The sequence below is a fragment of the Pistacia vera genome, unplaced genomic scaffold (genome assembly GCF_008641045.1).
Source record: "Pistacia vera cultivar Batoury unplaced genomic scaffold, PisVer_v2 Contig320, whole genome shotgun sequence".
Lineage (NCBI taxonomy): Eukaryota > Viridiplantae > Streptophyta > Magnoliopsida > Sapindales > Anacardiaceae > Pistacia > Pistacia vera.
Window position 1 is genome coordinate 1364497 of NW_022196136.1, and position 25557 is coordinate 1390053.

A 25557-nucleotide genomic window follows, 5' to 3' on the forward strand; every position below is an offset into this window, starting at 1 on the left:
AAATTACATTAAATTAATTTGTAGGTAACTAAAATGCAGGTGAGTTCCCATACATAGTTAATGAATATAATTTTGACAAGTATTTTAGGTTAACGTTACCTCGATATCATAACAATTCTAAATATCACGTGCTCGGGTTGAATTTATTTATAGATAAATAATTAATTTCTCCCATGGTTTATTTCGATTTTATTGAGTATTAAAGTATTGAAATTATTCCTATGGTATAATAAATTTGACTTGATGATTTATTATATTACAAAAAACCTATGTACATTTTTTTAACCAAACACTTACATTTTTTTTTTCTTTTTCTAAAACTTGATTTTCATAATACGACTCTAAAAAACTCTATTTTTAATATGTTTACTCGAAAAAGTCGTACGAAAAATAAAATATAGAACTCTGCTTAAAAAGAGACTTACAAGAGCAATTATTTCAATCTTTTGTCTCCGATTTTCAACTGCCATTTGTTGGCTTTTTCAAAATACTCTATTCTTATCCTTAAAAAATATGTTTGTTTCCTACTCTGAAATCATATTCTATAATATTAACTTTTAATCCCATAGTTTTTAATTTAACTAAACACCTCTAACAAAAAAGTTTTATAAGGTAACAAAAACATCTCACCATACTATTTGTCATATTCCAAATCACCGCTAGAAGGTAGTCAGATATGTTGTAATGGCGCACTACTGACTGATTGATCTTACCCTTTACCTGCTAGATCCATCGAAAAACCCCCACCCACGCACATTTGTCAGATCTGGCAACCACCGCTAGAAGGTGGCCAAAATCTAGCGTAATAGTGTACTACCGTTGGATCTGGCCGTAGTGCTCTGATCTGGTCTTTTTCGGCCAGATCCATCGTGATCTGCGAAAATGTCAATCCAGCCAAAGATTTGGTCGTTGACGGCCAGAACTGCATTGTGGTAGTGAGGGTGTTTTTATATTTATAAACTTTTTTAATTAGGTGTTTTAGCTCAACCAACTAAGGTTTTTTAAAGTTTCAAATCACCTTTTAATAATAACCAAACTCATAATAATTTATTAAAAAATACTGCTCAATTTTGATTTTTGACAACATAACCCACCAAAATCGTATGAAAAACCAAGTCCACATTGATTTTCAATCATACAACAATGAACAAACTTTGCCACCTCTCTTTCTCTCCTTAGAAGTGTGTCAGAGAGAGTTTTTGGCCGTTACCTCTACCACAGAGAGAGAAAAGAAAAGCTCTGTATCATACTCGTATTTAATGAACCAGCCAAACCAGGCTGACACCGTTTTGGTTTCTTCTTTTTTTCAGTTCATATTTGGGCAACCCACCTGGGTGTTTGCCCCTTTTGTGTTTTTATCAGAATCAGAGGGTTTAGGCTTTGTGGTGTGGTTTTGGAAGATTTTTAGTGGTTTTTTATCTTGTGGATATTAAGCTGACCCAACTTGAAGTTTTTGGGTGACAACACAACAAGCTTCGTGAACTGAAAATACCTGCACGAATTTGGCTGTTTATTATTATTGTTTTGTTTTCCTTATGCGTAGATATATGAGGTGTGATTTGGCTTGTTTATCTTCTTGTGGTTTTTGGGTTCATTTTTGTGTATTAGCTTTCTGGGAATTGAGATTGAAGTGTCAAGTTTCACCTTTTGTCAGTTCTGAGCTCAAACTAGAGAATGCTTTATTCTCTCTATTTTTGGCTTGGATTATTTGAGTTTTTCTGAATTGGGTCTGTCAATTCTGTTTTTAGTTTTGGTTCTTTTCAAGATTTAGTAGATGGGTTTCAATTTTTGGTTGTTTGGTGATGGATTTCAAGTGAGTTAGATTCAAAGAAGTGGTATTTTAATTAGTCCTTGTTTTGGTTTTGGATTTGGGAAGCGAATAAAGTTGTGATTTTGAATTAGAGTTTTTGGGTTTAATCTAGAGAGAGAAATTAAAAAAGTTTGGTGGAAGCTTAATAATCAATTTGAGTTGAGTTTGGGAATGGCTGCTAGAGTTGAGACTGATGAAGACAGTGAAAGTAACAAAGGAAGTATGTGGGTTTTGGATCAGAAGCTTGATCAGCCCATGGATGAAGAAGCTGGAAGGCTGAGAAACATGTACAGAGAAAAGGTTTGATGCAATTACCTTTTTGATATTCTTTCTGTTTCTACTTCAGATAGATAGAATTAAAACTTTACTTCTTCTTATGTCTTATCAACTTATTGCGATGAACTAAATTTCATTGGCCTAATTGTGAATCCAGCTAAATCTTTTTTGTTGCAGAGGCTTGGAATCCATTTATCATCTTATTCCCCATCTATTGATATTAGAGATGATTTGTGGAGTTTGTCCATAGTTTTGTTTGGTTTGGAGTTACATTACCATTGATTGAATTGCATTACATAAGATGTGTGCATGACAGGGTAGAAGAGATGTGTTGATTAATTTGTTGATTCTGTGGATGTTGTTATTATTGGTATTCCAATTTTTTTTTTTTTTTTGGCTAATTTAGTGTTTGAATTTTACAGAAATTTTCTGCTTTATTACTTCTGCGGCTTGCATTCCAGAGTCTTGGAGTTGTATACGGAGACTTGGGGACGTCTCCCTTGTATGTTTTCTACAATACATTTCCTCGGGGAATCAAAGATCCAGAAGATGTGATTGGAGCTCTTTCATTGATTATATACTCTCTTACTCTTGTCCCGCTCCTCAAGTATGTTTTTGTCGTGTGCAAAGCGAATGACAATGGTCAAGGTAATTTGATATTTGATTATGTACTTCACTGATATTACATTGTCATGAAATTTTTTCGTAAAAGAACATGCTTAATATTGCATTTACTAAAGGTTTTATGAACATTTTTTAAAAATTATTTTTGAATGAATAATAATTTTTTCTTCCCACGGTACTGCTTTTATGGTTGGAGTTGATTATAAACAGTCTTCAATATTTCTTGTTGCCTTTGAAAAAAAATGTCATTTCTAATCATTCTGTCCCAAAATCTTAAAGACAGTTTAAAGGTGTATTACTTGAAAGAGACCTGCATTTATTATATATCTTTGATGGGTGACATATACAGATGAGCACACAAAGTAGGTTTTGATTTTCTATGCAGTGAATTCTGAATTTGAATCTTATAACAGCTGCCATGAAAAATGAAGGACATCAGCAATTGTTTGTGTGCCTCAATCATGCATATTGAGTGCTCAGAGAGTATTAATTGATAATGGATAAAAAGAATATATTGTAGTTTTTGAATCATTTCTAACAAAAAAAATACCTTCAAATGTACTCATTATCTAATTTTTTTTCTTTAAACTTCCTCTGTTATCTAGTCAGTTACCATATTGTCTCTAATCACCATTTTTGCACCTAACATTTCTGGTCGGTAATGATTTTGTAAATTTGTTTCTTTTTGCAAAGCATCAGACCAATCACAGAGTTTGGTGAAAGCTATATAGATACACAAAAGTAAAGGTTTTGCGACCCAATCGAGCACTTCCTATTTATTGTAGAATAGAATATGAAAGGTGGTTAAGATGGTATGTTTTATAGTTTTTCTTTGTTTGTTTGATATATGAAAGTATATCTTTAACAAAAGAGATAAAAAGTATACATGTAATTGAGCTAGCTGTCCACAAAAGAATAAAATAGAAAACCAGTAACCTATCTAAGAATCTAGGTGTAAAAGGCCTTACTGAAGGCTTGAAAACTGATGACAAAAGCAGCCCCAAATCAACAATCCCCAAATAAAAGAATACTAGAAGGTTAGGAGATTGCCTCTACCCAATTAAAATGAATGAAGAACACGGAAATATCTCTAAACTTGATATTGTGTATAGTTTACTTTTTATTCAACAATCTCTATAATTTTTTAGTATACCACAGCATGGTAGTATCAGCCTTCGAAATGCTGATAGGCATATTTCTCTCTCCCCCTTTATTTATTTATAATGAGGCACCATTCTCTCCTAACTTATCCTTTTGATGGTTTAGGTGGAACTTTTGCTCTATATTCATTACTTTGTCGACATGCAAAAGTAAAAACCATTCCTAATCAACACCGAACCGATGAGGAGCTGACAACTTACAGCCGTTCTACTTTCCATGAAAAGTCATTTGCTGCAAAAACCAAGAGATGGTTGGAGTGTTATGCATTCAGGAAGAATGCACTTCTTATTCTTGTCCTTGTTGGCACTTGCATGGTAATTGGTGATGGGATTCTCACTCCAGCTATATCAGGTATACCATGCTTGAGCTCTTAAAGCCTTTATGTATCCTCTGTCAAACTATTTGTCCAGGAGGATGAATCTGATTGTTAATGATTCCTTGAGAATAGAGAATGAGACAAAACAATGATAACGATGTAATTCTAGCGAGTAGTGGCAAATGTCTAGCTACATTGTGTGCCACTCAGCCTTGAAAAGCAATTGTGAATGTTCTGCCATTTTCAGTTCAAACTGCGCCCGTATACATTTGTATTCTGACTGATATTTCGATGTTCTTCACATAACATTCTGTTGGCATACGTTGTTAATATTGAACATCTGGCTAAGATAATGTGTCTTGAAGTCCCCCAGTGTTCTGCCAATTATGTTAACTGAATTAGGAACCTTGCCTAGATTGACAAGGCAAATGTAGTCATGTACTACTGTCATGCTACAACTCTGATTTTGACTCTTTTTATGCTTTACTGCATCTTTGTGGCAAAATGTTATGCGAAATTTACAATTTACTGGAAATCTGTGTTGTTGGTTTGAATACATAAGCATGTAGATGCATGAAAAAGGTGAGTGCTTTATGACCTCTAATATTATCATCAAGTGATTAATCATGTTCACTATTCTCCATCACTTATTCTTGATTGATTCTCATATAAAATTATTTATTCATGGATCCTGATAATATATCATATTAAGTGTCCCCACAGAACCATATCATACACAGTCTAAGGAACTTTAAATAGGATAAATGAAAGCAACTAAGAGGATGAAAACACCACGGTCATGTTTGATTGCTTCTTAATGGAATAGTGTTTCTGTAGTATGTTTAACTGTTTTGCAGCTAATACATATGTTTCCTTAGAATATGCCATTCCAAATCTTTTCAATTTAATCTTAAGTCAATGTAGGATTGATGATTATATATGCCAATCTCAGTGATTCAGTTGTGTTTTTTGGTGCTATTTGTGGTTTTAGTGTGTGTTATCTACTTGATGTTTCTATTCTAAGATCACATGGAAGATTTTTTTTTTAATTTTAATACTTAATGTTGTATCTTAAAATACACTCTAATGCTTAGTCATTATTACCTTCGGCAGTTCTTTCAGCCGCAGGAGGGATTAAGGTAGACCATCCCCATATGAGTAATGGTATCTACTTTCCTCTTTTCAGTGAAGGACTTCTGTTTTTCTGTACTATTTTTCGGTTTTTCAAGCTTTTAACAGCTACTTTGTTTCATTGGTTCAGCTGTAGTTGTGGTCGTTGCTGTTGTAATATTAGTAGGTTTGTTTTGCATGCAACATTATGGTACGGATAAGGTTGGCTGGCTCTTTGCACCAATTGTGCTGCTCTGGTTTCTCATGATTGGAGGAATCGGCCTTCTCAACATCTGGAAATATGATAGCAGTGTTTTAAAAGCTTTTTCACCTGTATACATATACCGATATTTTAAAAGGGGGGGACTAGATGGTTGGACCTCCCTTGGAGGTATCATGCTTAGTATAACAGGTAAACTTACTATTTTGTCAGTTAGTCTTAATTTATTATATGTAAAGTTTACTGATATGATGGAAAACTGTGCATTTTGTCGACTCTCACATTAATTTTTACAATTAATAGAATAATGTTTTTGTAGAATTATGCTAAAATTTGGTGATGCTTTTTGATGACTTGTTTATGGATTCTTACAGGGACGGAGGCACTTTTTGCTGATCTAGCCCATTTTCCAGTTTCAGCTGTACAGATTGCCTTTACAGTAGTTGTGTTTCCTTGCCTTCTTTTAGCCTATTCTGGACAAGCTGCCTACCTTATGAGGCACCAGGATCATGTGGTTGATGCCTTCTATCGTTCTATTCCAGGTTTGTTCTAATCTTTGTCTGTAATACTTGTTTCGTCTTGATTTACAGGACCCTTTTCAGACAATGTAACACTGATATAAAAAATCATCCAGTGAACTAAATATTGATGATCATGCACAATTTAAAAGGGATGAATGAGTTCAAAGAATATTGTCTATAATTTTTTCTGGTATAAATAACCCATCTTATATGGGTAGTAGTTTTATCATGGATGCTGATAGTTTCTTGTTTTGCAGAAAGTATATATTGGCCAGTTTTTATTGTTGCAACTGCAGCTGCTATAGTAGCAAGTCAGGCTACCATATCTGCAACTTTTTCAATAATCAAGCAGGCCCTTGCACTTGGCTGTTTCCCAAGAGTTAAAGTTGTACATACATCAAAGAAATTCCTTGGGCAGATATATATTCCCGATATCAATTGGATCCTTATGATTCTTTGCATTGCGGTGACTGCTGGATTCAAGAATCAAAGCCAAATCGGAAATGCTTATGGTAAGCTATCCTCTAATGAATAATTTGAAGTTTGTCTGTTTCATCTTTTGCAGTGATAAAATGTGTTGTAGGAAAAGATCTCAATAAGTAAACTGCATTATTATCTAAATAAGAATGTTGAGGTTTTAGATGCTAGGTAACACATGCTAGACCACGAGGGAATTATCCTATGCTTATGTGCAAATATAAACAATATATATGAATACATAGGTAATCAATATTTATTCTCCTTGTATAAATTTCTGATAGTTTCTCCATTGAGCATCCCATATCAAGTGATGAAGCGTGATGTATTCTCTGTTTGCATACATAGTGATATCTTTATTTACATATTTATATGAATTAGAAGGAAAAGCTTATTTATAGTTCAGACATATTGGCTTTATGCATATTAACTTATTGTTTGTGACTTATACTACATTCAAGTTTCATTTCTGAGATCAGTAATGCTTTTTTAGCTTAACTATGTGATAATTTATTTTGAAACAGGGACTGCCGTGGTCATAGTCATGCTGGTAACCACACTGCTGATGATTCTAATTATGATACTTGTGTGGCGCTGTCATTGGATTCTTGTGCTGATCTTCACTGGACTATCATTGGTTGTGGAATGCACATATTTTTCTGCCGTACTCTTCAAGATTGATCAAGGTGGCTGGGTTCCCCTTGTAATTGCGGCAGCCTTTCTCCTCATCATGTATGTTTGGCATTATGGTTCTGTGAAACGTTATGAGTTCGAGATGCACAGCAAGGTCTCAATGGCCTGGATTCTCGGCCTTGGCCCCAGTTTAGGACTGGTTCGGGTCCCTGGAATTGGACTGGTGTACACAGAACTGGCCAGTGGGGTGCCTCACATCTTCTCCCACTTCATCACAAATCTGCCGGCTATCCATTCTGTTGTCGTTTTCGTTTGTGTCAAGTACCTTCCCGTGTACACAGTCCCAGAAGAAGAAAGGTTCCTTGTCAAGCGGATCGGACCCAAAAATTTCCACATGTTTCGCTGTGTTGCAAGGTATGGCTACAAAGACCTCCATAAGAAAGATGAAGATTTTGAAAAAAAACTCTTCGATAATCTCTTCCTGTTTGTTCGGCTCGAGGCCATGATGGAAGGGTGTTCAGATTCAGATGAGTATAGTTTATATGGGCAGCAGACTGAGCAGTCAAGAGACGGCCTCTTGAACAATAACAATGGAAACACAAGCTCCTCCATAACAGGCCTTACCATATCATCGGTAGACTCAATTGTGCCGGCAATTAAATCGCCGCCGCATGTAAATAATACAGTGAGGTCATCCGGTCAAATGAGCAGCCAAACAGAGACAGATGAGTTAGATTACTTGAATAGTTGTAGAGATGCTGGAGTTGTGCACATACTGGGGAACACTGTGGTTAGAGCAAGGAGGGAATCAAGGTTCTATAAAAAGATAGCAGTTGATTATATATATGCATTTCTTAGGAAGATTTGCAGAGAAAATAGTGTAATATTTAATCTTCCTCATGAGAGTCTGTTGAATGTTGGACAGGTTTTCTATGTCTAATTTTTTTTAATAAATAAGAGTAACTTGTATTGGTTGGTTTCAATCATCTATTTCATATTTCTGCTTAATTTTGTTAGCTATAAGGCTCAACAAATTTCAATTGTTCTGTCGATTTTCGAAAACTATCTAATACTTCAGGTTCTTAATACGTTTTCTATAGTCTCATAGTCTTGATAAATTTAAGGTTATTTAATAGTTTCCGAAGATCGTTGGAGCATTTGATATTTGTCGACCTCTCAAACTCAAGAACGGATGAAATTAATTCAATAAATAATCTAAAACTTTTGAAGAATATTATTTTTCAGAGAGAGTATGTACTATTTATTTTTAATTAAATCTTAAAATATATAAAATTACCCATTTTTGTTTTATATATTGTCATCTTTTTTCTCTTTATCTATCTAATAAAGAATTAAAAATAAAGAAAAATAAAGAAAAGATCTGTGTCTTTATTTCCCAAATAAAATGTAACTATACCAACTATGGATAATTGTTAATGAGAGAGTGGGGTCTAGTTTATAAAATTATTTTTAAAAGAGATATTTTTACTATTTCTCACAAACTGTTTCAACTACCAAATCTTGTTTGTCGGGTTCCACTTTCACATGCTGCTGAAAAACAGTTGAAACCAAGCTAATCAAACTAGAACACATTCCCAACATCTTTATTAAATTATTTTAACATCATTTTCAGTTTGTTGATAGCATTTTTCTTTTTCTTTTTTTAAAAAAAAAAATCTATCTCATAGTCCTCACCTGGATTAAATAAAAATAAATTTAAAGAATTTTAAAGATCCTCTTCAAATCTAATGTGTAAGAAAAAGACACTCTTATGGTAGGAAAATATCATCGTAAATCGTTGTAAAACACAACATGAAGCATGATATTTAAGTTTAATAAATTTAATTTTTTGAAATAGGGTGTTCAGAACAGTTTGGATGTTAATCTTTGTAGGTAACTAACACAACATTCTAATACCGTGATCACCTGCTTAAATCTTAGAAGTCAGAGGGATTGGAACCTGAGATCGATAAACTCTCTTATATGAAAATTGAATTTGATTTTAAAGTTATAATAAATCTTATATAAATATCATATTAAAATATAAATTTAACAACATCATGTTGTTTTGAGTCTAATAAATATATACAGTAGAATCTCTCTATAGTCATAATATTGAAACCAACTAAATTTATTACTATGAAGAGGTTATAACTTAATAGAAATGTAGTTACAAGAATTATTGTTTTGATTTCTTATTTTATAATTCATGTTTTAATAATATTAAGATTTTAATTTATGTTTTAGTAGTATTAGGAGTTCAATTAATTGTTTTAGTAGCATTAAGATAGTACGAAAATAGATGTTAAAGAGTCGTTGCAGAATTGTTTTAATTGAAGAAGAAATCGTTATTGGAATTAAACAAGAAGAGAAATGAGATAATCCTGAGGATGATAGTACGGAAATACCAAAAGTTTTGTGCCAAAAAGCTCTAAACATGCTTGAGAAGCTAGAAATATTTTGGCTTCAACAAGAAGGTGTCTATGCGAGCGACTTATTACGTATCCGTAAGATAAAAGATGTGATAACAACTCTAGAGCATAAATAATTATCCCAAACAATTTTAGATAAATATTTCATTTCATCTTAAACCTTTAATATAATATAGTATATATTTTTTCTAATATACATATAATTATTACTATGTAGAGGCAAGTTTCTTAAGATGTGACCTAGAAAAATTATAACTTATTACCATGTAAAATTTACTCTTATTTATAACTGACCCAAGTTGGGACTAAATTTTTTTATGATTACATGAAGGTTATTCTTATATAAAGTATCACTATAAAGAGGTTCTACTGTACATAAATGGTAACTTAAAAGGATTAGGTCAAGAATTTATGTCATATATATATATATAATTGAATCTTAAAATATATAAAATTACCCGCTTTTGTTTTATATATAGTCATCTTTTTTCTCTTTATCTATCTAATAAAGAATTAAAAATATAAAAAAAAATATTTCTGTCTTTATTTCCCAAATAAAATGTAACCATACCAACTATGGATATATGATTGAGAATGAGAGAGTGGGGTCTAGTTTATTCTTTAAAAATAATTAAATATTATTGTTAAAAGAGATATTTTTCTATTTCTCACAAACTGTTTCAACTACCAAATCTTGTTTGTCAGGTTTCACTTTCACATGCTGAAAAACAGTTGAAACCAAACTAATCAAACTAGAACACATTCCCAACATCTTTTATTAAATCATTTTAACATCATTTTCAGTTGGTTGATAGCATTTAATAAAAATAATAATAATAATCTATCCCATAGTCTTCACCTGGATTAAATAAAAATAAATTTAAAGAATTTTAAAGATCCTCTTCAAATCTAATATGTAAGAAAAAGACACTCTTAGGATAGGAATATATCATCGTAAATCGTTGTAAAACACAACATGAAGCAAGATATTTAAGTTTAATAAACTTTATTTTTCTGAAATAGAATGTTTGGACCAATTTGAATGTATCTCGACTAATCTTTGTAGGTAGTTAACACAACATTCCAATACCATAATCATCTGCTTAAATTTTAAAAGTAGAGAGATTCGAATCTGAGATCGATAAACTCTCTTATATGAAACTTGAATTTGATTTTAAAGTTATAATAAATCTTATATAAATCTCATATTAAAATATAAATTTAACAACATAATGTTGTTTTGAGTCTAATAAATATATACACAAATGGTAACGTAAAAAGTTTAAGTCAAGAATTTAAGTTATATATATATACGGCTTTAGTTAGTCAAACCATGCAAAACAAATTCCAAAAATCTTGGAGGGAAGAAAAATAACGACCGGTAGAGGTAGTTATTATCCTTTAAATTTTCCGAGGAAACGCCATTCATTAATTCTTGGTTAGATGCCATTCAAACCCAACACAACATACGATTACGAGGAGGAGTACTACGTAGGAAAAAACATTTTGGTTTTGTTTTGTTAGATTTTTTGTTTTTGACTTTGTGTTGGCATGGTAGAGCTTTGTGTCGACGTCTATTCTTCCAAGGAACCTCACCACGTTGCCTGTTCTTCTTCGTCTTTCCTTTTGGTATTGTTCTAACCATGGGTATGCGTGTTTTTGTTTTTGTGTTTCTGGGTTGTTTTCGATTCATTTCATCGTTGCTTTTACTTGCCTTTTCATTCACGATGTTATTAAACCTGAGCAAGACAAGGAGGCATGATATAATAAGCTTTATCTTTCAAGATGAGATAAGGAGATAGGGATACGATGTTATCTTTCATTTTTTTAACGTTTTTGGGTTGTTTTTGATTCATTTTATCGCTGTTTTTCTTGCCTTTTTAATTCACAATATTTATTAGACTTGAAAGGAGTAACAATGGACGAATATATTTATTAAGGTTAAACCTGAATGATATGAGGAATCATGATATAATAAGCTGTGTTTTTCAGAACGGAACACGGGGATAAGGATATAATGGATCTTATTTTTCAAGATCAATATCATAGAACAAGGACAATATATGTTACAAGTACAAGACAAACTATGAAATCTCTAATTTTGAAAATCCATACTTAAGAAATGACTTTGATTGGATTTATAATATTTTTGAGTTTTTGTGGTTTGGATTTGTGAATATTTTTGAACCTGCAACTTATACATACATATGTTTAATCTATGCACAGCAGCTTAGATTTTATTGGTTCAATCTGAATCAAAAGTAGCACCTGCATTACTCAACATCCTTCTTAAAAATTTTAGAATGATCAACATTCGTGTTATATGAGTTGAGAGATTCTCTGGAGCTCAAATTGGGATATGAATAATTTTGAAAAGCTGACATTTAAGTTTCCGTAACTGTTTCTATGATTTTCAATAAGTTAAAAATTTCCATGTATTGAAAGGTTTGGAATTGCACTTGATGAGGAATTGTTTGCGAGGATGTGGATTCTGATAGATAGAGAAAGTTAAGATGAAAGTGACAGACTGAGGGAAGAAGATAAATTGGAGAAAGGAATTGGTGGAATCCTTTGAGCCAAGTTAATACGAATGGCTTAAAAAATGAGTGATGGTCAAGAAATTGGTAATCAGCCAGTGGATGAAAAGGCTGACATGAGAACAAGTACACACCAGAAAAAGGTTAGATTGAAAATTTATAATACTGTCTACTTTGAGATTAATCTATTAGGTTTTCGCTTTCCGAATCGTCGAAAACTTGTTACACGAATAACAACCATGATCTAAAAAACTGCTTATTCAGTGTCTGTTTTTTGGCCTCAGAATATATCAGCTTTATTGCTTATGCGGCTTGCATTCCAGAGCCTTGGAGTGGTTTATGGAGATTTGGGCACATCTCCCTTGTATGTTTTCTACAATACATTTCCAGATGGAATTGAAGATACAGAAGATGTTGTGGATGCTTTGTCATTGATTATATACTCCCTCACTCTCATCCCTCTCATCAAATATGTTTTCATAGTTTGTCAAGCAAATGACAATGGCCAAGGTAAACTCAGATCTCATTCTTTTCTGCAGTTTCATTGTTCCATGCATCCACATGTTTGGAAAGCAACCAAATTCTATGAATAGTTATATAGAACAAGTAGGAAATGTAATGGCAAACTTATGGTTGCTGTGGTGCAGGTGGGACATTTGCTCTTTATTCTTTAATCTGTCGACATGCGAAATTAAGAACCCTTCCTAACCAAGACCGGTCTGATGAAGAGCTAACGACTTACAGTTTTTCCATACACCAAGAACAATCATTTGCTGCGAGCTGCAAGAGATGGTTGGAGAATCATGGTAGCAGTAAGAAAGGACTTCTAGCTCTTGTGCTTATTGGCTCTTCTATGGTAATTGGAGATGGGATTCTGACTCTAGCTATATCAGGTACATTTTTCACTCACGGAAATATAATGAGTTAATCATGCCATATATCAGTGAAATGAGTAAATTGATGCATTTTACTTCGTTCTCAACTTCATCGAAAAATGCTTAATCCTACTGTTTTTGGCAGTTCTATCAGCCACTGGTGGGATCAGATTATACTAACCCAAGATGACGCCGAACTCCTTGAATGAAAGTATTTCCCTATTCTGAAACTACAGACGTTCTTCTTTTTGCTTCCCTGTGTCTGCTCCTCTTTTAAGTCTGCCACTGAACCCCTTCAACTTCCTGTGTTTTTGTGATACAGAGCTAGTTGTGCTTGTTGCAGTTGCACTATTGGTTGTTTTGTTCAGCGTGCAACATCATGGTACAGATAGGTTTGGCTGGCTCTTTGCCCCAATCGTCTTCCTTTGGTTTCTGATAATTGGAGGTATTGGCATATTCAACATTTGGAAATATGACAGCAGTGTTCTGAAAGCTTTTTCACCTCTGTATGTATGTCGGTTTTTCAGAAAGGGAAATGGTTGGACATCCCTTGGAGGTATAATGCTTTGTATAACAGGTAAACTTCATATTATTCACATTTTGAATAATGCTACACATCACAAGTCTTAATGATCGCGAGTTCTATTGATTAGATGCTATACTGTTGTAGGAACTGAGGCCCTTTTCGCTCATTTATCCCAATTTTCAGTTCTAGCCATATAGATTGCTTTCACATCAATTGTGTTTCCATGCCTTCTTTTAGCCTACACTGGACAAGCAGCCTATCTGATGAAAAACAAAGATCATGTCTTTGATGTGTTCTATCATTCTATTCCAGGTTTGATTCTGATCTACATTCTGAATCTTCCTTCCAGTTAATCTTATTAATAGTGGCTCCTTCGGAAAGCAAAAACAAAAATGAAAAAGGGAAGAAAACAATGACTCTAGAAGAACATGGAATCATTTTCGCTTTGTACTGTAGTAGGTGTTATTATCCATTAAATTTTCCGAGGAAACGCCATTCATTATTCTTGGTTAGATGCCATTCAAACCCAACCAACATACGATTAGAGGAGGAGTACTACGTAGGAAAAACATTTTGGTTTTGTTTTGTTAGATTTTTTGTTTTTGACTTTGTGTTGGCTGGTAGAGCTTTGTGTCGACTCTATTCTTCCAGGAACCTCACCACTTTGCTGTTCTCTTGTCTTTCCTTTTGGTATTGTTCTACCATGGGTATGTGTTTTTTGTTTTTGTTTTTGGGTTTTTTCGATTCATTTCATCGTTGCTTTTACTTGCCTTTTTCATTCACGATTTATTAAACCTGAGCAAACAAGGAGGCTGATATAATAAGCTTTATCTTTCAGGATAGAGAAGGAGTTAGGGATACGATGTTATCTTTCATTTTTTAACGTTTTGGGTTGTTTTTGATTCATTTATCGCTGTTTTTCTTGCCTTTTTAATCACAATATTTATAGACTTGAAAGGAGTAACAATGGACGAATATATTTATTAAGGTTAAACCTGAATGATATGAGAATCATGATATAATAAGCTGTGTTTTCAGAACGGAACACGGGGATAAGGATATAATGATCTTATTTTCAAGATCAATATCATAGACACAGACATATATTGTACAAGTACAAGACAAACTAGAAATCTCTAATTTTGAAATCCATACTTAAGAAATGACTTTGATTGGATTTATAATATTTTTGAGTTTTTGTGGTTTGGATTTGTGAATATTTTGAACCTGCAACTTATACATACTATGTTTAATCTATGCACACAACTTAGATTTTGTTGGAATTGGAAGCAATAAACTTTAACACTTTTACTGAAGGAAACATTTAACACTTTTACTAAAGGAAACAATAAACTCTCATAATTTTTCATTAATGTTTACTAGTTTTTATACAACAAAGGAAACACTACTTCTACATCAAAACAAATTCTACTTTCCTAGTTAGATACAAGCAAAACTCTTATGAACTAATATTCCTAATCAAGTTCTACTTCCCTAATTTACTCAACCAAATCTCTTATGAATAAGAGTTATTCTAAAACTAAAATACTAGAAAACAGGAAAACGAATACAGCTGAAACTTTTTGTGGTCCAGGACACTCGCCACGGCCACCATCTCCATTGCCGCGCTGTGCGTTCTTCTTCACATTCAGCGCTACTTTTCAGTGCTCGCTGCAGCGAACCAGTTCTATCGCTGCAGCGATTGGTCATCTCTTTTTCCTCCGTCACTTTGCTGCAGCTTCCACTTCTGCCAATGACAACTTCAAGCTCTCCAAAATAGGTTCACACTTTAACATCCTCCTTGAACCTTTTTTGTGCCCATCCCAAGCAAGTTCTTCAACATTTCATCTTGATTTTGACAAAATCTATGTGAAGATATCAGCTGCTTGAACTTCAAAGCAAATACTCCAACTTGATTTCCTTTGATTTTTCAGCTTCACGAACACATGGTACTTTATGTTGATGTCTTGGTTCTTCCATGTTGGACAGGATTTTCCGCAATAGAGATAACGGATTTATTGTCACATGTAATCACCGTTGCATCCATTTGCTCCTCTTCCAGTCTTTCATTAACTTCCGGATCCAAATTGCTTGATTAGTGGCAGTTGTTGCGGTGACATATTCAACTTCTGCCATGCTTTGCGCCACAATCTCTTGTTTCTTTGAGCTCCAACAGAATACTCTAGAACCAAGTGAAAGCGTATCCAGTAGTGCTTTTCATAGTCAACACTTCCAGCCCAGTCGCTGTCAACAAATCCTTTTAGCCTCTCCTCCTCAATTCTTTTGAACATACTCCATGGTCCTTGGTTCCCATTAGGTACCTTAGAACTCTCTTCCCCCGTGAGGTGTTCTTCGCTTGGTTCCTGCATAAATCTGGATAAAAGATTAGTTGCAAATACTATATCCAGTTCTTGTTGCCATCAAGTACATTAAGCTCCCAACCAAGCTTCTATAGCTTCTACCATCAGCCTTTTTCTTCCCATCAACTTTCATGAGTTTTAAGTTCAGTACCAGAGGAGTTGTTGTAGGTTTGCTATACTCCTTTAATTTCTCAAGAATTCCTTGAGCATACTTCTTTTGACATATGAAAAAACCATCTTCCACTTAGTTCACCTCTAGACCTAAGAAGTAGTTCATTCTTCCCAAGTCACTTATCTCAAATTCCTTCATCAAGCTTCATTTGAAGTCTTGAATTTCCTTCTTTCATTGCCCGTTGTTAACAAGTCATCCACATAAAGAGAGACAATTAAGGTTCCTCCACATTTGCCTTTCACGTACAACGTTGCATCATTCTACTCCTCCTAAATCCTTGACCCTCAAACCAAGAATCAATTCGGCTATACCACGCTCTTGGCGCTTGTTTCAACCCATATAGAGCCTTTCGCAACTTGTACACTTTTTCTTCTTTCCATGGATGACAAACCGCTCAGGTTGTTGTACATAAATCTCCTCCTCAAGCCAACCACTAAGAAAGGCTGACTTGACATCTAGATGAAGTACCCCCACTTCCTTTGGACAACTAAAGCAATCAAAGCCTTACGGTGTCTAGTCTAGCAACCGATGCAAACGTAACAAAATAATCCACTCAGCCATTTGCTATAACCCTTCACAACTAATCTAGCTTTCAACTTTTGTATTATCCCATCCGGATTCAGCTTAGTTATTACACCCATTTCACCCAATCACTTTTTTCCTTTTGGTGCATTAAGAAGCTCCACGTCTTGTTTTTTTCAATCATAGCAATCTCTACTTCCATTGCATTTACCATCCTTTGCTCAGGCATGCTCATCAAACGATGTGGTTCTAACATGGCACTATTACATCTTGATAGATACCATCAAGTGATTTAGTACCTCTCACTCCCACTCATCCACCTCTTCATTTTCTTCAATGTTTCCTTTAGGACTCTTCAACTTGCTCCTCTCTTTTGTTGCTTCCAACTCCATGATGCTTCTTCGTCAAACACCATATCTCTACTCACTGAGATCTTCTTCGAATTTGGGTTTAACACCTGTATCCTTTTGCTTGGCTGCTATATCCCATGAACAGTACCTTTTCTGCTTTCTCATCAAGCTTGCTTCTCTTCACTTCAAATCCCATGTAGGAAACACAACCAAAACCTCTAATGTGCTTGAGTGATGGTTTTACTCCACTCTAAGCTTCACAAGGTGTTTGTTCTCTACAACTTTAGTAAATAAATTGCGGTATTCGCAGCTTAAGCCCAAAACTCCTTAGACAATTTTTTTTCAGTCAACAAGCAACGAGCCATCTCCATGACAGTCATATTTTTCCTTTCAGCTACTCCATTTTGCTGTGGGGAATCTCTCACGGTGTATTGACGTTGAACTCCATTATCTGCACAAAAAAGTCAATTCGACAGAAGAAAATTCTTTGCCATTTCAGTCCTCAAACATTTTAAAGAGGTTCCATTTTGGGTTTCCACCATTGCTTTGAAACTCCTAAACACACCAAACACATCAGATTTTACTTCAAAAAGTACATCTATGTCATCCTTGTTGCTCATCAATGAACAAAAGAAAATATCTACCTCTATTTAGGGACAGCGTCTTCATTGGTCCACATAAATCTGAGTGAACCAATTCTAACCTCTCTTTGGCTCTCCAAGTTGCTGAACTTGGAAAAGGTACTCTATGTTGCTTCCTAGTTGACAACTTTCACACACCTCATACAAACCCCGATAGTAGGAACATCTTTCACCATATTTTTATCTAGCAATTTTGATTGAATTGAGGTTGAAGTGCTCCAATCGTTTATGTCATAACAATGACTCATTCTCCTCCTTACTACTAAAGGCTTTGACATCCATAAAGCTCCATTCACTGCAAAACTCATGTTTTCATAGCACACACATAAACTCTACCCCACTAGGATCTTTATCTCACATTTATTATCAGCAAATTCAAGCCTAAAACCCTTTGCATTAATTGACCCACACTCAATAAATTTTGATCTAAGTCAGGTACTAAAAGAACATCAATGATAGATTTAATACCTTTTGTTGTTGGTACAGCTATGATGCCCTTCCTTTTATTGAAACTTTCTCTCTATTGCCAAGTTTGACCATCCCTTTCATGTCTTCCAATGCATGATATTTCTCCCTTGTCATTCATATGCTGAGTGCATCCACTATCGATAAACCAAGAGCTTTCTGTTGTTGAACATCTGCCATCAAAGCGGTAAACAACAACTCTTCTTCATTTTCATCTTCTGCATGATTTACTTGCTGTTTGTGTGATTGACTGGATTGTGCTGATGTTGGTTCTTCTTTGGTCACAATCTTTCTCCAAGTGACCAGGTTTACTGTAGGACTAGCATGTCTTTGAGGAATCTCTCTTCTTTTTATAACAATCAGCTTCCGCATGACCATTCCACTTGCAATAATTACAAAAGATTGACCTTTCTCTTACCATCTCCCTTTCCTTACTAGAGTTTTCCCGTTCTCTGAAATTTGGTTTTGATCATAGCCTTTGTTTGGAAGCAACTTCTAACCCGCTCTCATTCCTCATCTTCCTCCTTTGTTTTTGCGCTCAGAGCACTTATCAAGTCAACCATTGACATTGATTTAATATCCCTAGAATCTTCAAGAGACGAAATCTATACTCGAACTTTTCTAGCACACTCACCAGAACTTTTTCGACTAACCCTCCTCTGGAACAATTTTGCCCAAGATTTTGATTTCATTCACAATCTTCATTAGCCTATCAGAATATTGTGATACACTCTCCGTCCTTGACATCCTCATACTGTCAAGTTGTCGCTTAACGTGACTATCTTCATGTTCTTGTCTCTCATAACCTTAATACTTGGTCTACAACTTATCCAAATCTCCTTTGCGGTAGTGCAACTATGATCTTCATAAGATGTCTTCATCACAGCCGATTGCAGGTATGATAGAGCCCTTGCTCTCTTCCTATCTGCTGCTTTTTGTAACTCCATTTGAGCGATCGTTATCCTCTGGCAGTTCTTGAAAGTCTCCTCCTGTCTTGGACTTCCCACAAATCAGTAGCCTGTAGAAACCCCTGCATCTTCACCTTCCAAATATGGTAGAGATTACCTGTGAATATAGGAATTGGTGCATTGAGTATGATGGAGCCATCTTCTTTTCAGATTCTCTTCTCTCTCAAGTGTATTTGCTCTCCCTCTAAGAACCCTTCCACAGATGCCTTAAGAAAATTCCGCTCTGATACCATTTTTGGAATTGGAAGCAATAAACGTTAACACTTTTACTGAAGGAAACAATGAACTCTCATAATTTTTCATTAATGTTTAACTACTTTTATACAACAAGGAAATACTACTTCTACTTCAAAACAGATTCTACTTTCCTAGTTAGATACAAGCAAAATTCTTATGAACTAATATTCCTAATCAAGTTCTACTTCCCTAATTTGACTCAACCAAATCTCTTATGAATAAGAGTTATTCTAAAACTAGAATACTAGAAAATAGGAAAAGAATAAAGCTGGAACTTTTTGCGGTCCAAGACGCTCGCCGCGGCTGTCGTTCTTCTTCACATTCAGCGTTCGCTGCAGCGACCGGTTCGATCTGCTGCAGCGATCGGTCATCTCTTTTTCCTCCGTCACTTTGCTACAGCTTCCCACTTCTGCCAATGACAACTTCAAGCTCTCCAAAATGGTTCACACTTTAACAAATTTTATTGGTACAATCTGAATCTGAATCAAAGAAGCACCTGCATTACTCACATCTTTCTTAAAATTTAAGAATAATCAACATTCTATTTTTATTATATCTCACCAACTGTTTCAACTACCATCTCCTGTTTGTCAGGTTTCACTTTCACATGCTGCTGAAAAACAGTTAGAAACCAAACTAATCAAACTAGAACACATTCCCAACATCTTTATTAAATTATTTTAACATCATTTTCAGTTAGTTGATAGCATTTAAAAAAAAAAAAAAAAATCTATCTCATAGTCTTCACCTGGATTAAATAAAAATAAATTTAAAGAATTTTAAAAGATCCTCTTCAAATCTAATGTGTAAGAAAAAGACACTCTTAGGGTAGGAAAAGATCATCCTAAATCATTGTAAAATACAACATGAAGCATGATATTTAAGTTTAATAAATTTTATTTTTTTTGAAATAGGGTGTTCAGACCAGTTTGGATGTTAAACTCTCTTATATAAAACTTGAGTTTGATTTTAAAGTTATAATAAATCTTATATAAATATCATATTAAAATATAAATTTAACAACATAATGTTGTTTTGAGTCTAATAAATATACAATAATACTATACTTACAAAGAAATCTTACAAAGATTTTCATACAAAGTAAGGTAGCAAAAAATGAATAGAAGAGTGAAACAAAAAGTCAAACTCATTAAATTCACTCTTTCATTCATTTTTTGCCACATCACTTTGTATGGAGATCTTTGTAAAATTTCTTTGTAAGTGTAGTATTATTCATAAATATATACAATATAATCTCTCTACAGTCATACTCTTAGGACCAACTAAATTTATTACTATGAAGATGTTATAACTTAATAAAGGTGTAGTTATAAGAATTATTGTTTTGATTTCTTATTTTATAATTCATGTTTTAGTAATATTAAGATTTTAATTTATGTTTTAGTAGTATTAAGAGTTCAATTCATTGTTTTAGTAGCATTAAGATAGTACGAAAATAGATATCAAAGAGTCATTGCAGGATTGAGTGATCGGATTTAACAACTTCACAACACTAATTAAATGAATATTAATGTCTTCCTCAATTATCCAAATAAGTAACAAGTCGTGTATGTTTTAATTGAAGAAGAAATCATTATTAGAATGAGACAAAAAGAGAAAGGAAATAATCTTGAGGATGATAGTACGGAAACACCAAAAATTTCATACCAAGAAGCTCTAAACATGTTTCAAAAGCTAGAAATATTTTGGCTTCAACAAGAAAGTGTCCATGCTAACGACTTATTACGTATCCGTAAGATTAAAGATGTGATAACAACTCTAAAACATAAATCATTATCCTAAATAACTTTAGATAAATATTTTATTTCATCTTAAACCTTTAATATAACATAGCATATATTTTTTCCAATATACATATAATTATTATTATGTAGAGGCAAGTTTCTTAAGATGAGACCTAGAAAAATTATAACTTATTACAATGTAAAATTTATTCTTATTTATAACTGGTCCAAATTGGGACTAAAATTTTTTATAACTACATGGAAGTTATTCTTATATAAAGTATCACTATAGAGAAGTTCTACTATACATAAATGGTAGCGTAAAAAGATTAAGTCCAGAATTTATGTCATATATATATAAAATTACCCACTTTTGTTTTATATATTGTCATCTTTTTTCTCTTTATCTATATAATAAAGAATTAAAAATAATAATAAAAAAATATTTCTGTCTTTATTTCCCAAATAAAATGTAACCAGCTATAGATATATACTTGAGAATGAGAGAGTGGGGTCTAGTTTATTCTTTAAAAATAATTAAATATTATTGTTAAAAGAGATATTTTTACTATTTCTCACAAACTGTTTCAACTAGCAGATCTTGTTTGTTAGGTTTCACTTTCACATGTTGAAAGCCAGTTGAAACCAAACTAATCAAACTAGAGCACATTCCCAACATCTTTATTAAATTAGATTAACATCATTTTCAGTTAGTTGATAGCATTTTTCTTTTTTCTTTTTTTTTTTAAAAAAAATCTATCTCATAGTCTAACCTGGATTAAATAAAAATAAATTTAAAGAATTTTAAAGATCCTCTTCAAATCTAATGTGTAAGAAAAAGACACTCTTAGGGTAAAAAAATATTATCATAAATCATTGTAAAACACAACATGAAGCATGATATTTAAGTTTAATAAATTTTATTTTTTTGAAATAGGGTGTTCATACTAGTTTAGATGTTAATCTCTGTAGGTGATTAACACAACATTCTAATACTATGATCACCTGCTTAAATCTTAGAAGTAAAAGGGATTGGAACCTGAGATCGATAGACTCTCTTATATGAGAATTGAATTTGATTTTAAAGTTATAATAAATCTTATATAAATACCATATTAAAATATAAATTTAAAAACATAATGTTGTTTTGAGTCTAATAAATATATACACAAATGGTAACGTAAAAAGTTTAAGTCAAGAATTTAAGTTATATATATATAGCTTTAGTTAGTCAAACCATGCAAAACAAATTCCAAAAATCTTGGAGGGAAGAAAAATAACGACTGGTAGAGGTAGTTATTATCCATTAAATTTTCCGAGGAAACGCCATTCATTAATTCTTGGTTAGATGCCATTCAAACCCAACACAACATACGATTACGAGGAGGAGTACTACGTAGGAAAAAACATTTTGGTTTTGTTTTGTTAGATTTTTTGTTTTTGACTTTGTGTTGGCATGGTAGAGCTTTGTGTCGACGTCTATTCTTCCAAGGAACCTCACCACGTTGCCTGTTCTTCTTCGTCTTTCCTTTTGGTATTGTTCTAACCATGGGTATGTGTGATTTTGTTTTTGTGTTTCTGGGTTGTTTTCGATTCATTTCATCGTTGCTTTTACTTGCCTTTTCATTCACGATGTTATTAAACCTGAGCAAGACAAGGAGGCATGATATAATAAGCTTTATCTTTCAGGACGAGAGAAGGAGTTAGGGATACGATGTTATCTTTCATTTTTTTAACGTTTTTGGGTTGTTTTTGATTCATTTCATCGCTGTTTTTCTTGCCTTTTTAATTCACAATATTTATTAGACTTGAAAGGAGTAACAATGGACGAATATATTTATTAAGGTTAAACCTGAATGATATGAGGAATCATGATATAATAAGCTGTGTTTTCAGAACGGAACAAGGGGATAAGGATATAATGGATCTTATTTTTCAAGATCAATATCATAGAACAAGGACAATATATGCTACAAGTACAAGACAAACTATGAAATCTCTAATTTTGACAATCCATACTTAAAGAAATGACTTTGATTGGATTTATAATATTTTTGAGTTTTTGTGGTTTGGATTTGTGAATATTTTTGAACCTGCAACTTATACATACATATGTTTAATCTATGCACAGCAACTTAGATTTTGTTGGAATTGGAAGCAATAAACTTTAACACTTTTACTGAAGGAAACATTTAACACTTTTACTAAAGGAAACAATAAACTCTCATAATTTTTCATTAATGTTTAACTAGTTTTATACAACAAAGGAAACACTACTTCTACATCAAAACAAATTCTACTTTCCTAGTTAGATACAAGCAAAACTCTTATGAACTAATATTCCTAATCAAGTTCTACTTCCCTAATTTGACTCAACCAAATCTCTTATGAATAAGAGTTATTCTAAAACTAAAATACTAGAAAACAGGAAAACGAATACAGCTGAAACTTTTTGTGGTCCAGGACACTCGCCACGGCCACCATCTCCATTGCCGCGGCTGTCGTTCTTCTTCACATTCAGCGCTACTTTTCAGTGCTCGCTGCAGCGACCAGTTCTATCGCTGCAGCGATTGGTCATCTCTTTTTCCTCCGTCACTTTGCTGCAGCTTCCCACTTCTGCCAATGACAACTTCAAGCTCTCCAAAATAGGTTCACACTTTAACACTCCTCCTTGAACCTTTTTTGTGCCCATCCCAAGCAAGTTCTTCAACATTTCAAATCTTGATTTTGACAAAATCTTAGTGAAGATATCAGCTGCTTGAACTTCAAAGCAACAATACTCCAACTTGATTTCCTTTGATTTTTCAGCTTCACGAACAGCATGGTACTTTATGTTGATGTGCTTGGTTCTTCCATGTTGGACAGGATTTTCCGCAATAGAGATAACGGATTTATTGTCACATGTAATCACCGTTGCATCCATTTGCTCCTCTTCCAAGTCTTTCATTAACTTCCGGATCCAAATTGCTTGATTAGTGGCAGTTGTTGCGGTGACATATTCAACTTCTGCCATGCTTTGCGCCACAATCTCTTGTTTCTTTGAGCTCCAACAGAATACTCTAGAACCAAGTGTAAAGCAGTATCCAGTAGTGCTTTTCATATCGTCAACACTTCCAGCCCAGTCGCTGTCAACAAATCCTTTTAGCCTCTCCTCCTCAATTCTTTTGAACATACTCCATGGTCCTTGGTTCCCATTAGGTACCTTAGAACTCTCTTCCCAGCAGTGAGGTGTTCTTCGCTTGGTTCCTGCATAAATCTGGATAAAAGATTAGTTGCAAATACTATATCCAGTCTTGTTGCCATCAAGTACATTAAGCTCCCAACCAAGCTTCTATAGCTTCTACCATCAGCCTTTTTCTTCCCATCAACTTTCATGAGTTTTAAGTTCAGTACCAGAGGAGTTGTTGTAGGTTTGCTATACTCCTTTAAATTTCTCAAGAATTCCTTGAGCATACTTCTTTTGACATATGAAAAAACCATCTTCCACTTAGTTCACCTCTAGACCTAAGAAGTAGTTCATTCTTCCCAAGTCACTAATCTCAAATTCCTTCATCAAGCTTCATTTGAAGTCTTGAATTTCCTTCTTTTCATTGCCCGTTGTTAACAAGTCATCCACATAAAGAGAGACAATTAAGGTTCCTCCACATTTGCCTTTCACGTACAACGTTGCATCATTCATACTCCTCCTAAATCCTTGACCCTCAAACCAAGAATCAATTCGGCTATACCACGCTCTTGGCGCTTGTTTCAACCCATATAGAGCCTTTCGCAACTTGTACACTTTTTCTTCTTTTCCATGGATGACAAACCGCTCAGGTTGTTGTACATAAATCTCCTCCTCAAGCCAACCACTAAGAAAGGCTGACTTGACATCTAGATGAAGTACCTCCCACTTCCTTTGGACAACTAAAGCAATCAAAAGCCTTACGGTGTCTAGTCTAGCAACCGATGCAAACGTAACAAAATAATCCACTCCAGCCATTTGCTAATAACCCTTCACAACTAATCTAGCTTTCAACTTTTGTATTATCCCATCCGGATTCAGCTTAGTTATATACACCCATTTCACACCAATCACTTTTTTTCCTTTTGGTGCATTAAGAAGCTCCCACGTCTTGTTTTTTTTCAATCATAGCAATCTCTACTTCCATTGCATTTACCCATCCTTTGCTCAGGCATGCTTCATCAAACGATGTTGGTTCTAACATGGCACTATTACATCTTTGATAGATACCATCAAGTGATTTAGTACCTCTCACTCCCACATCATCCACCTCTTCATTTTCTTCAATGTTTTCCTTTAAGGACTCTTCAACTTGCTCCTCCTTTTGTTGCTTCCAACTCCATGATGCTTCTTCGTCAAACACCATATCTCTACTCACTGAGATCTTCTTCGAATTTGGGTTATACACCCTGTATCCTTTTGCTTGGCTGCTATATCCCATGAACAGTACCTTTTCTGCTTTCTCATCAAGCTTGCTTCTCTTCACTTCAGGAATCCCTATGTAGGAAACACAACCAAACACTCTAATGTGCTTGAGTGATGGTTTTACTCCACTCTAAGCTTCACAAGGTGTTT

The 25557-nt window shown here is 34.0% G+C and overlaps 1 protein-coding gene and 1 pseudogene across 1 annotated transcript; both read left to right on the forward strand.

The window, feature by feature from the left end:
* The first annotated feature begins 1528 nt into the window (after positions 1-1528).
* Positions 1529-8131, forward strand: LOC116136916 (potassium transporter 11-like). Its single transcript, XM_031422585.1, has 8 exons — positions 1529-2110; positions 2509-2734; positions 3977-4222; positions 5301-5351; positions 5449-5709; positions 5892-6059; positions 6296-6550; positions 7040-8131. The coding sequence occupies exons 1-8, from the start codon at positions 1982-1984 to the stop codon at positions 8086-8088; spliced, it is 2385 nt and encodes a 794-aa protein (XP_031278445.1). The 5' UTR covers positions 1529-1981; the 3' UTR covers positions 8089-8131.
* Positions 8132-12182: 4051 nt separating this feature from the next.
* Positions 12183-15408, forward strand: LOC116137067 (annotated as a pseudogene).
* The last annotated feature ends 10149 nt before the right edge of the window (positions 15409-25557 follow it).

Coding starts and splice junctions, on each gene's coding strand:
- LOC116136916 (XM_031422585.1), top strand. CDS start 1,982: ATGGCTGCTAGAGTTGAGACTGATGAAGACAGTGAAAGTAACAAAGGA. Junction 2,735..3,976: donor AGCGAATGACAATGGTCAAG/GTAATTTGATAT, acceptor TTGATGGTTTAG/GTGGAACTTTTGCTCTATAT. Junction 6,551..7,039: donor CCAAATCGGAAATGCTTATG/GTAAGCTATCCT, acceptor ATTTTGAAACAG/GGACTGCCGTGGTCATAGTC.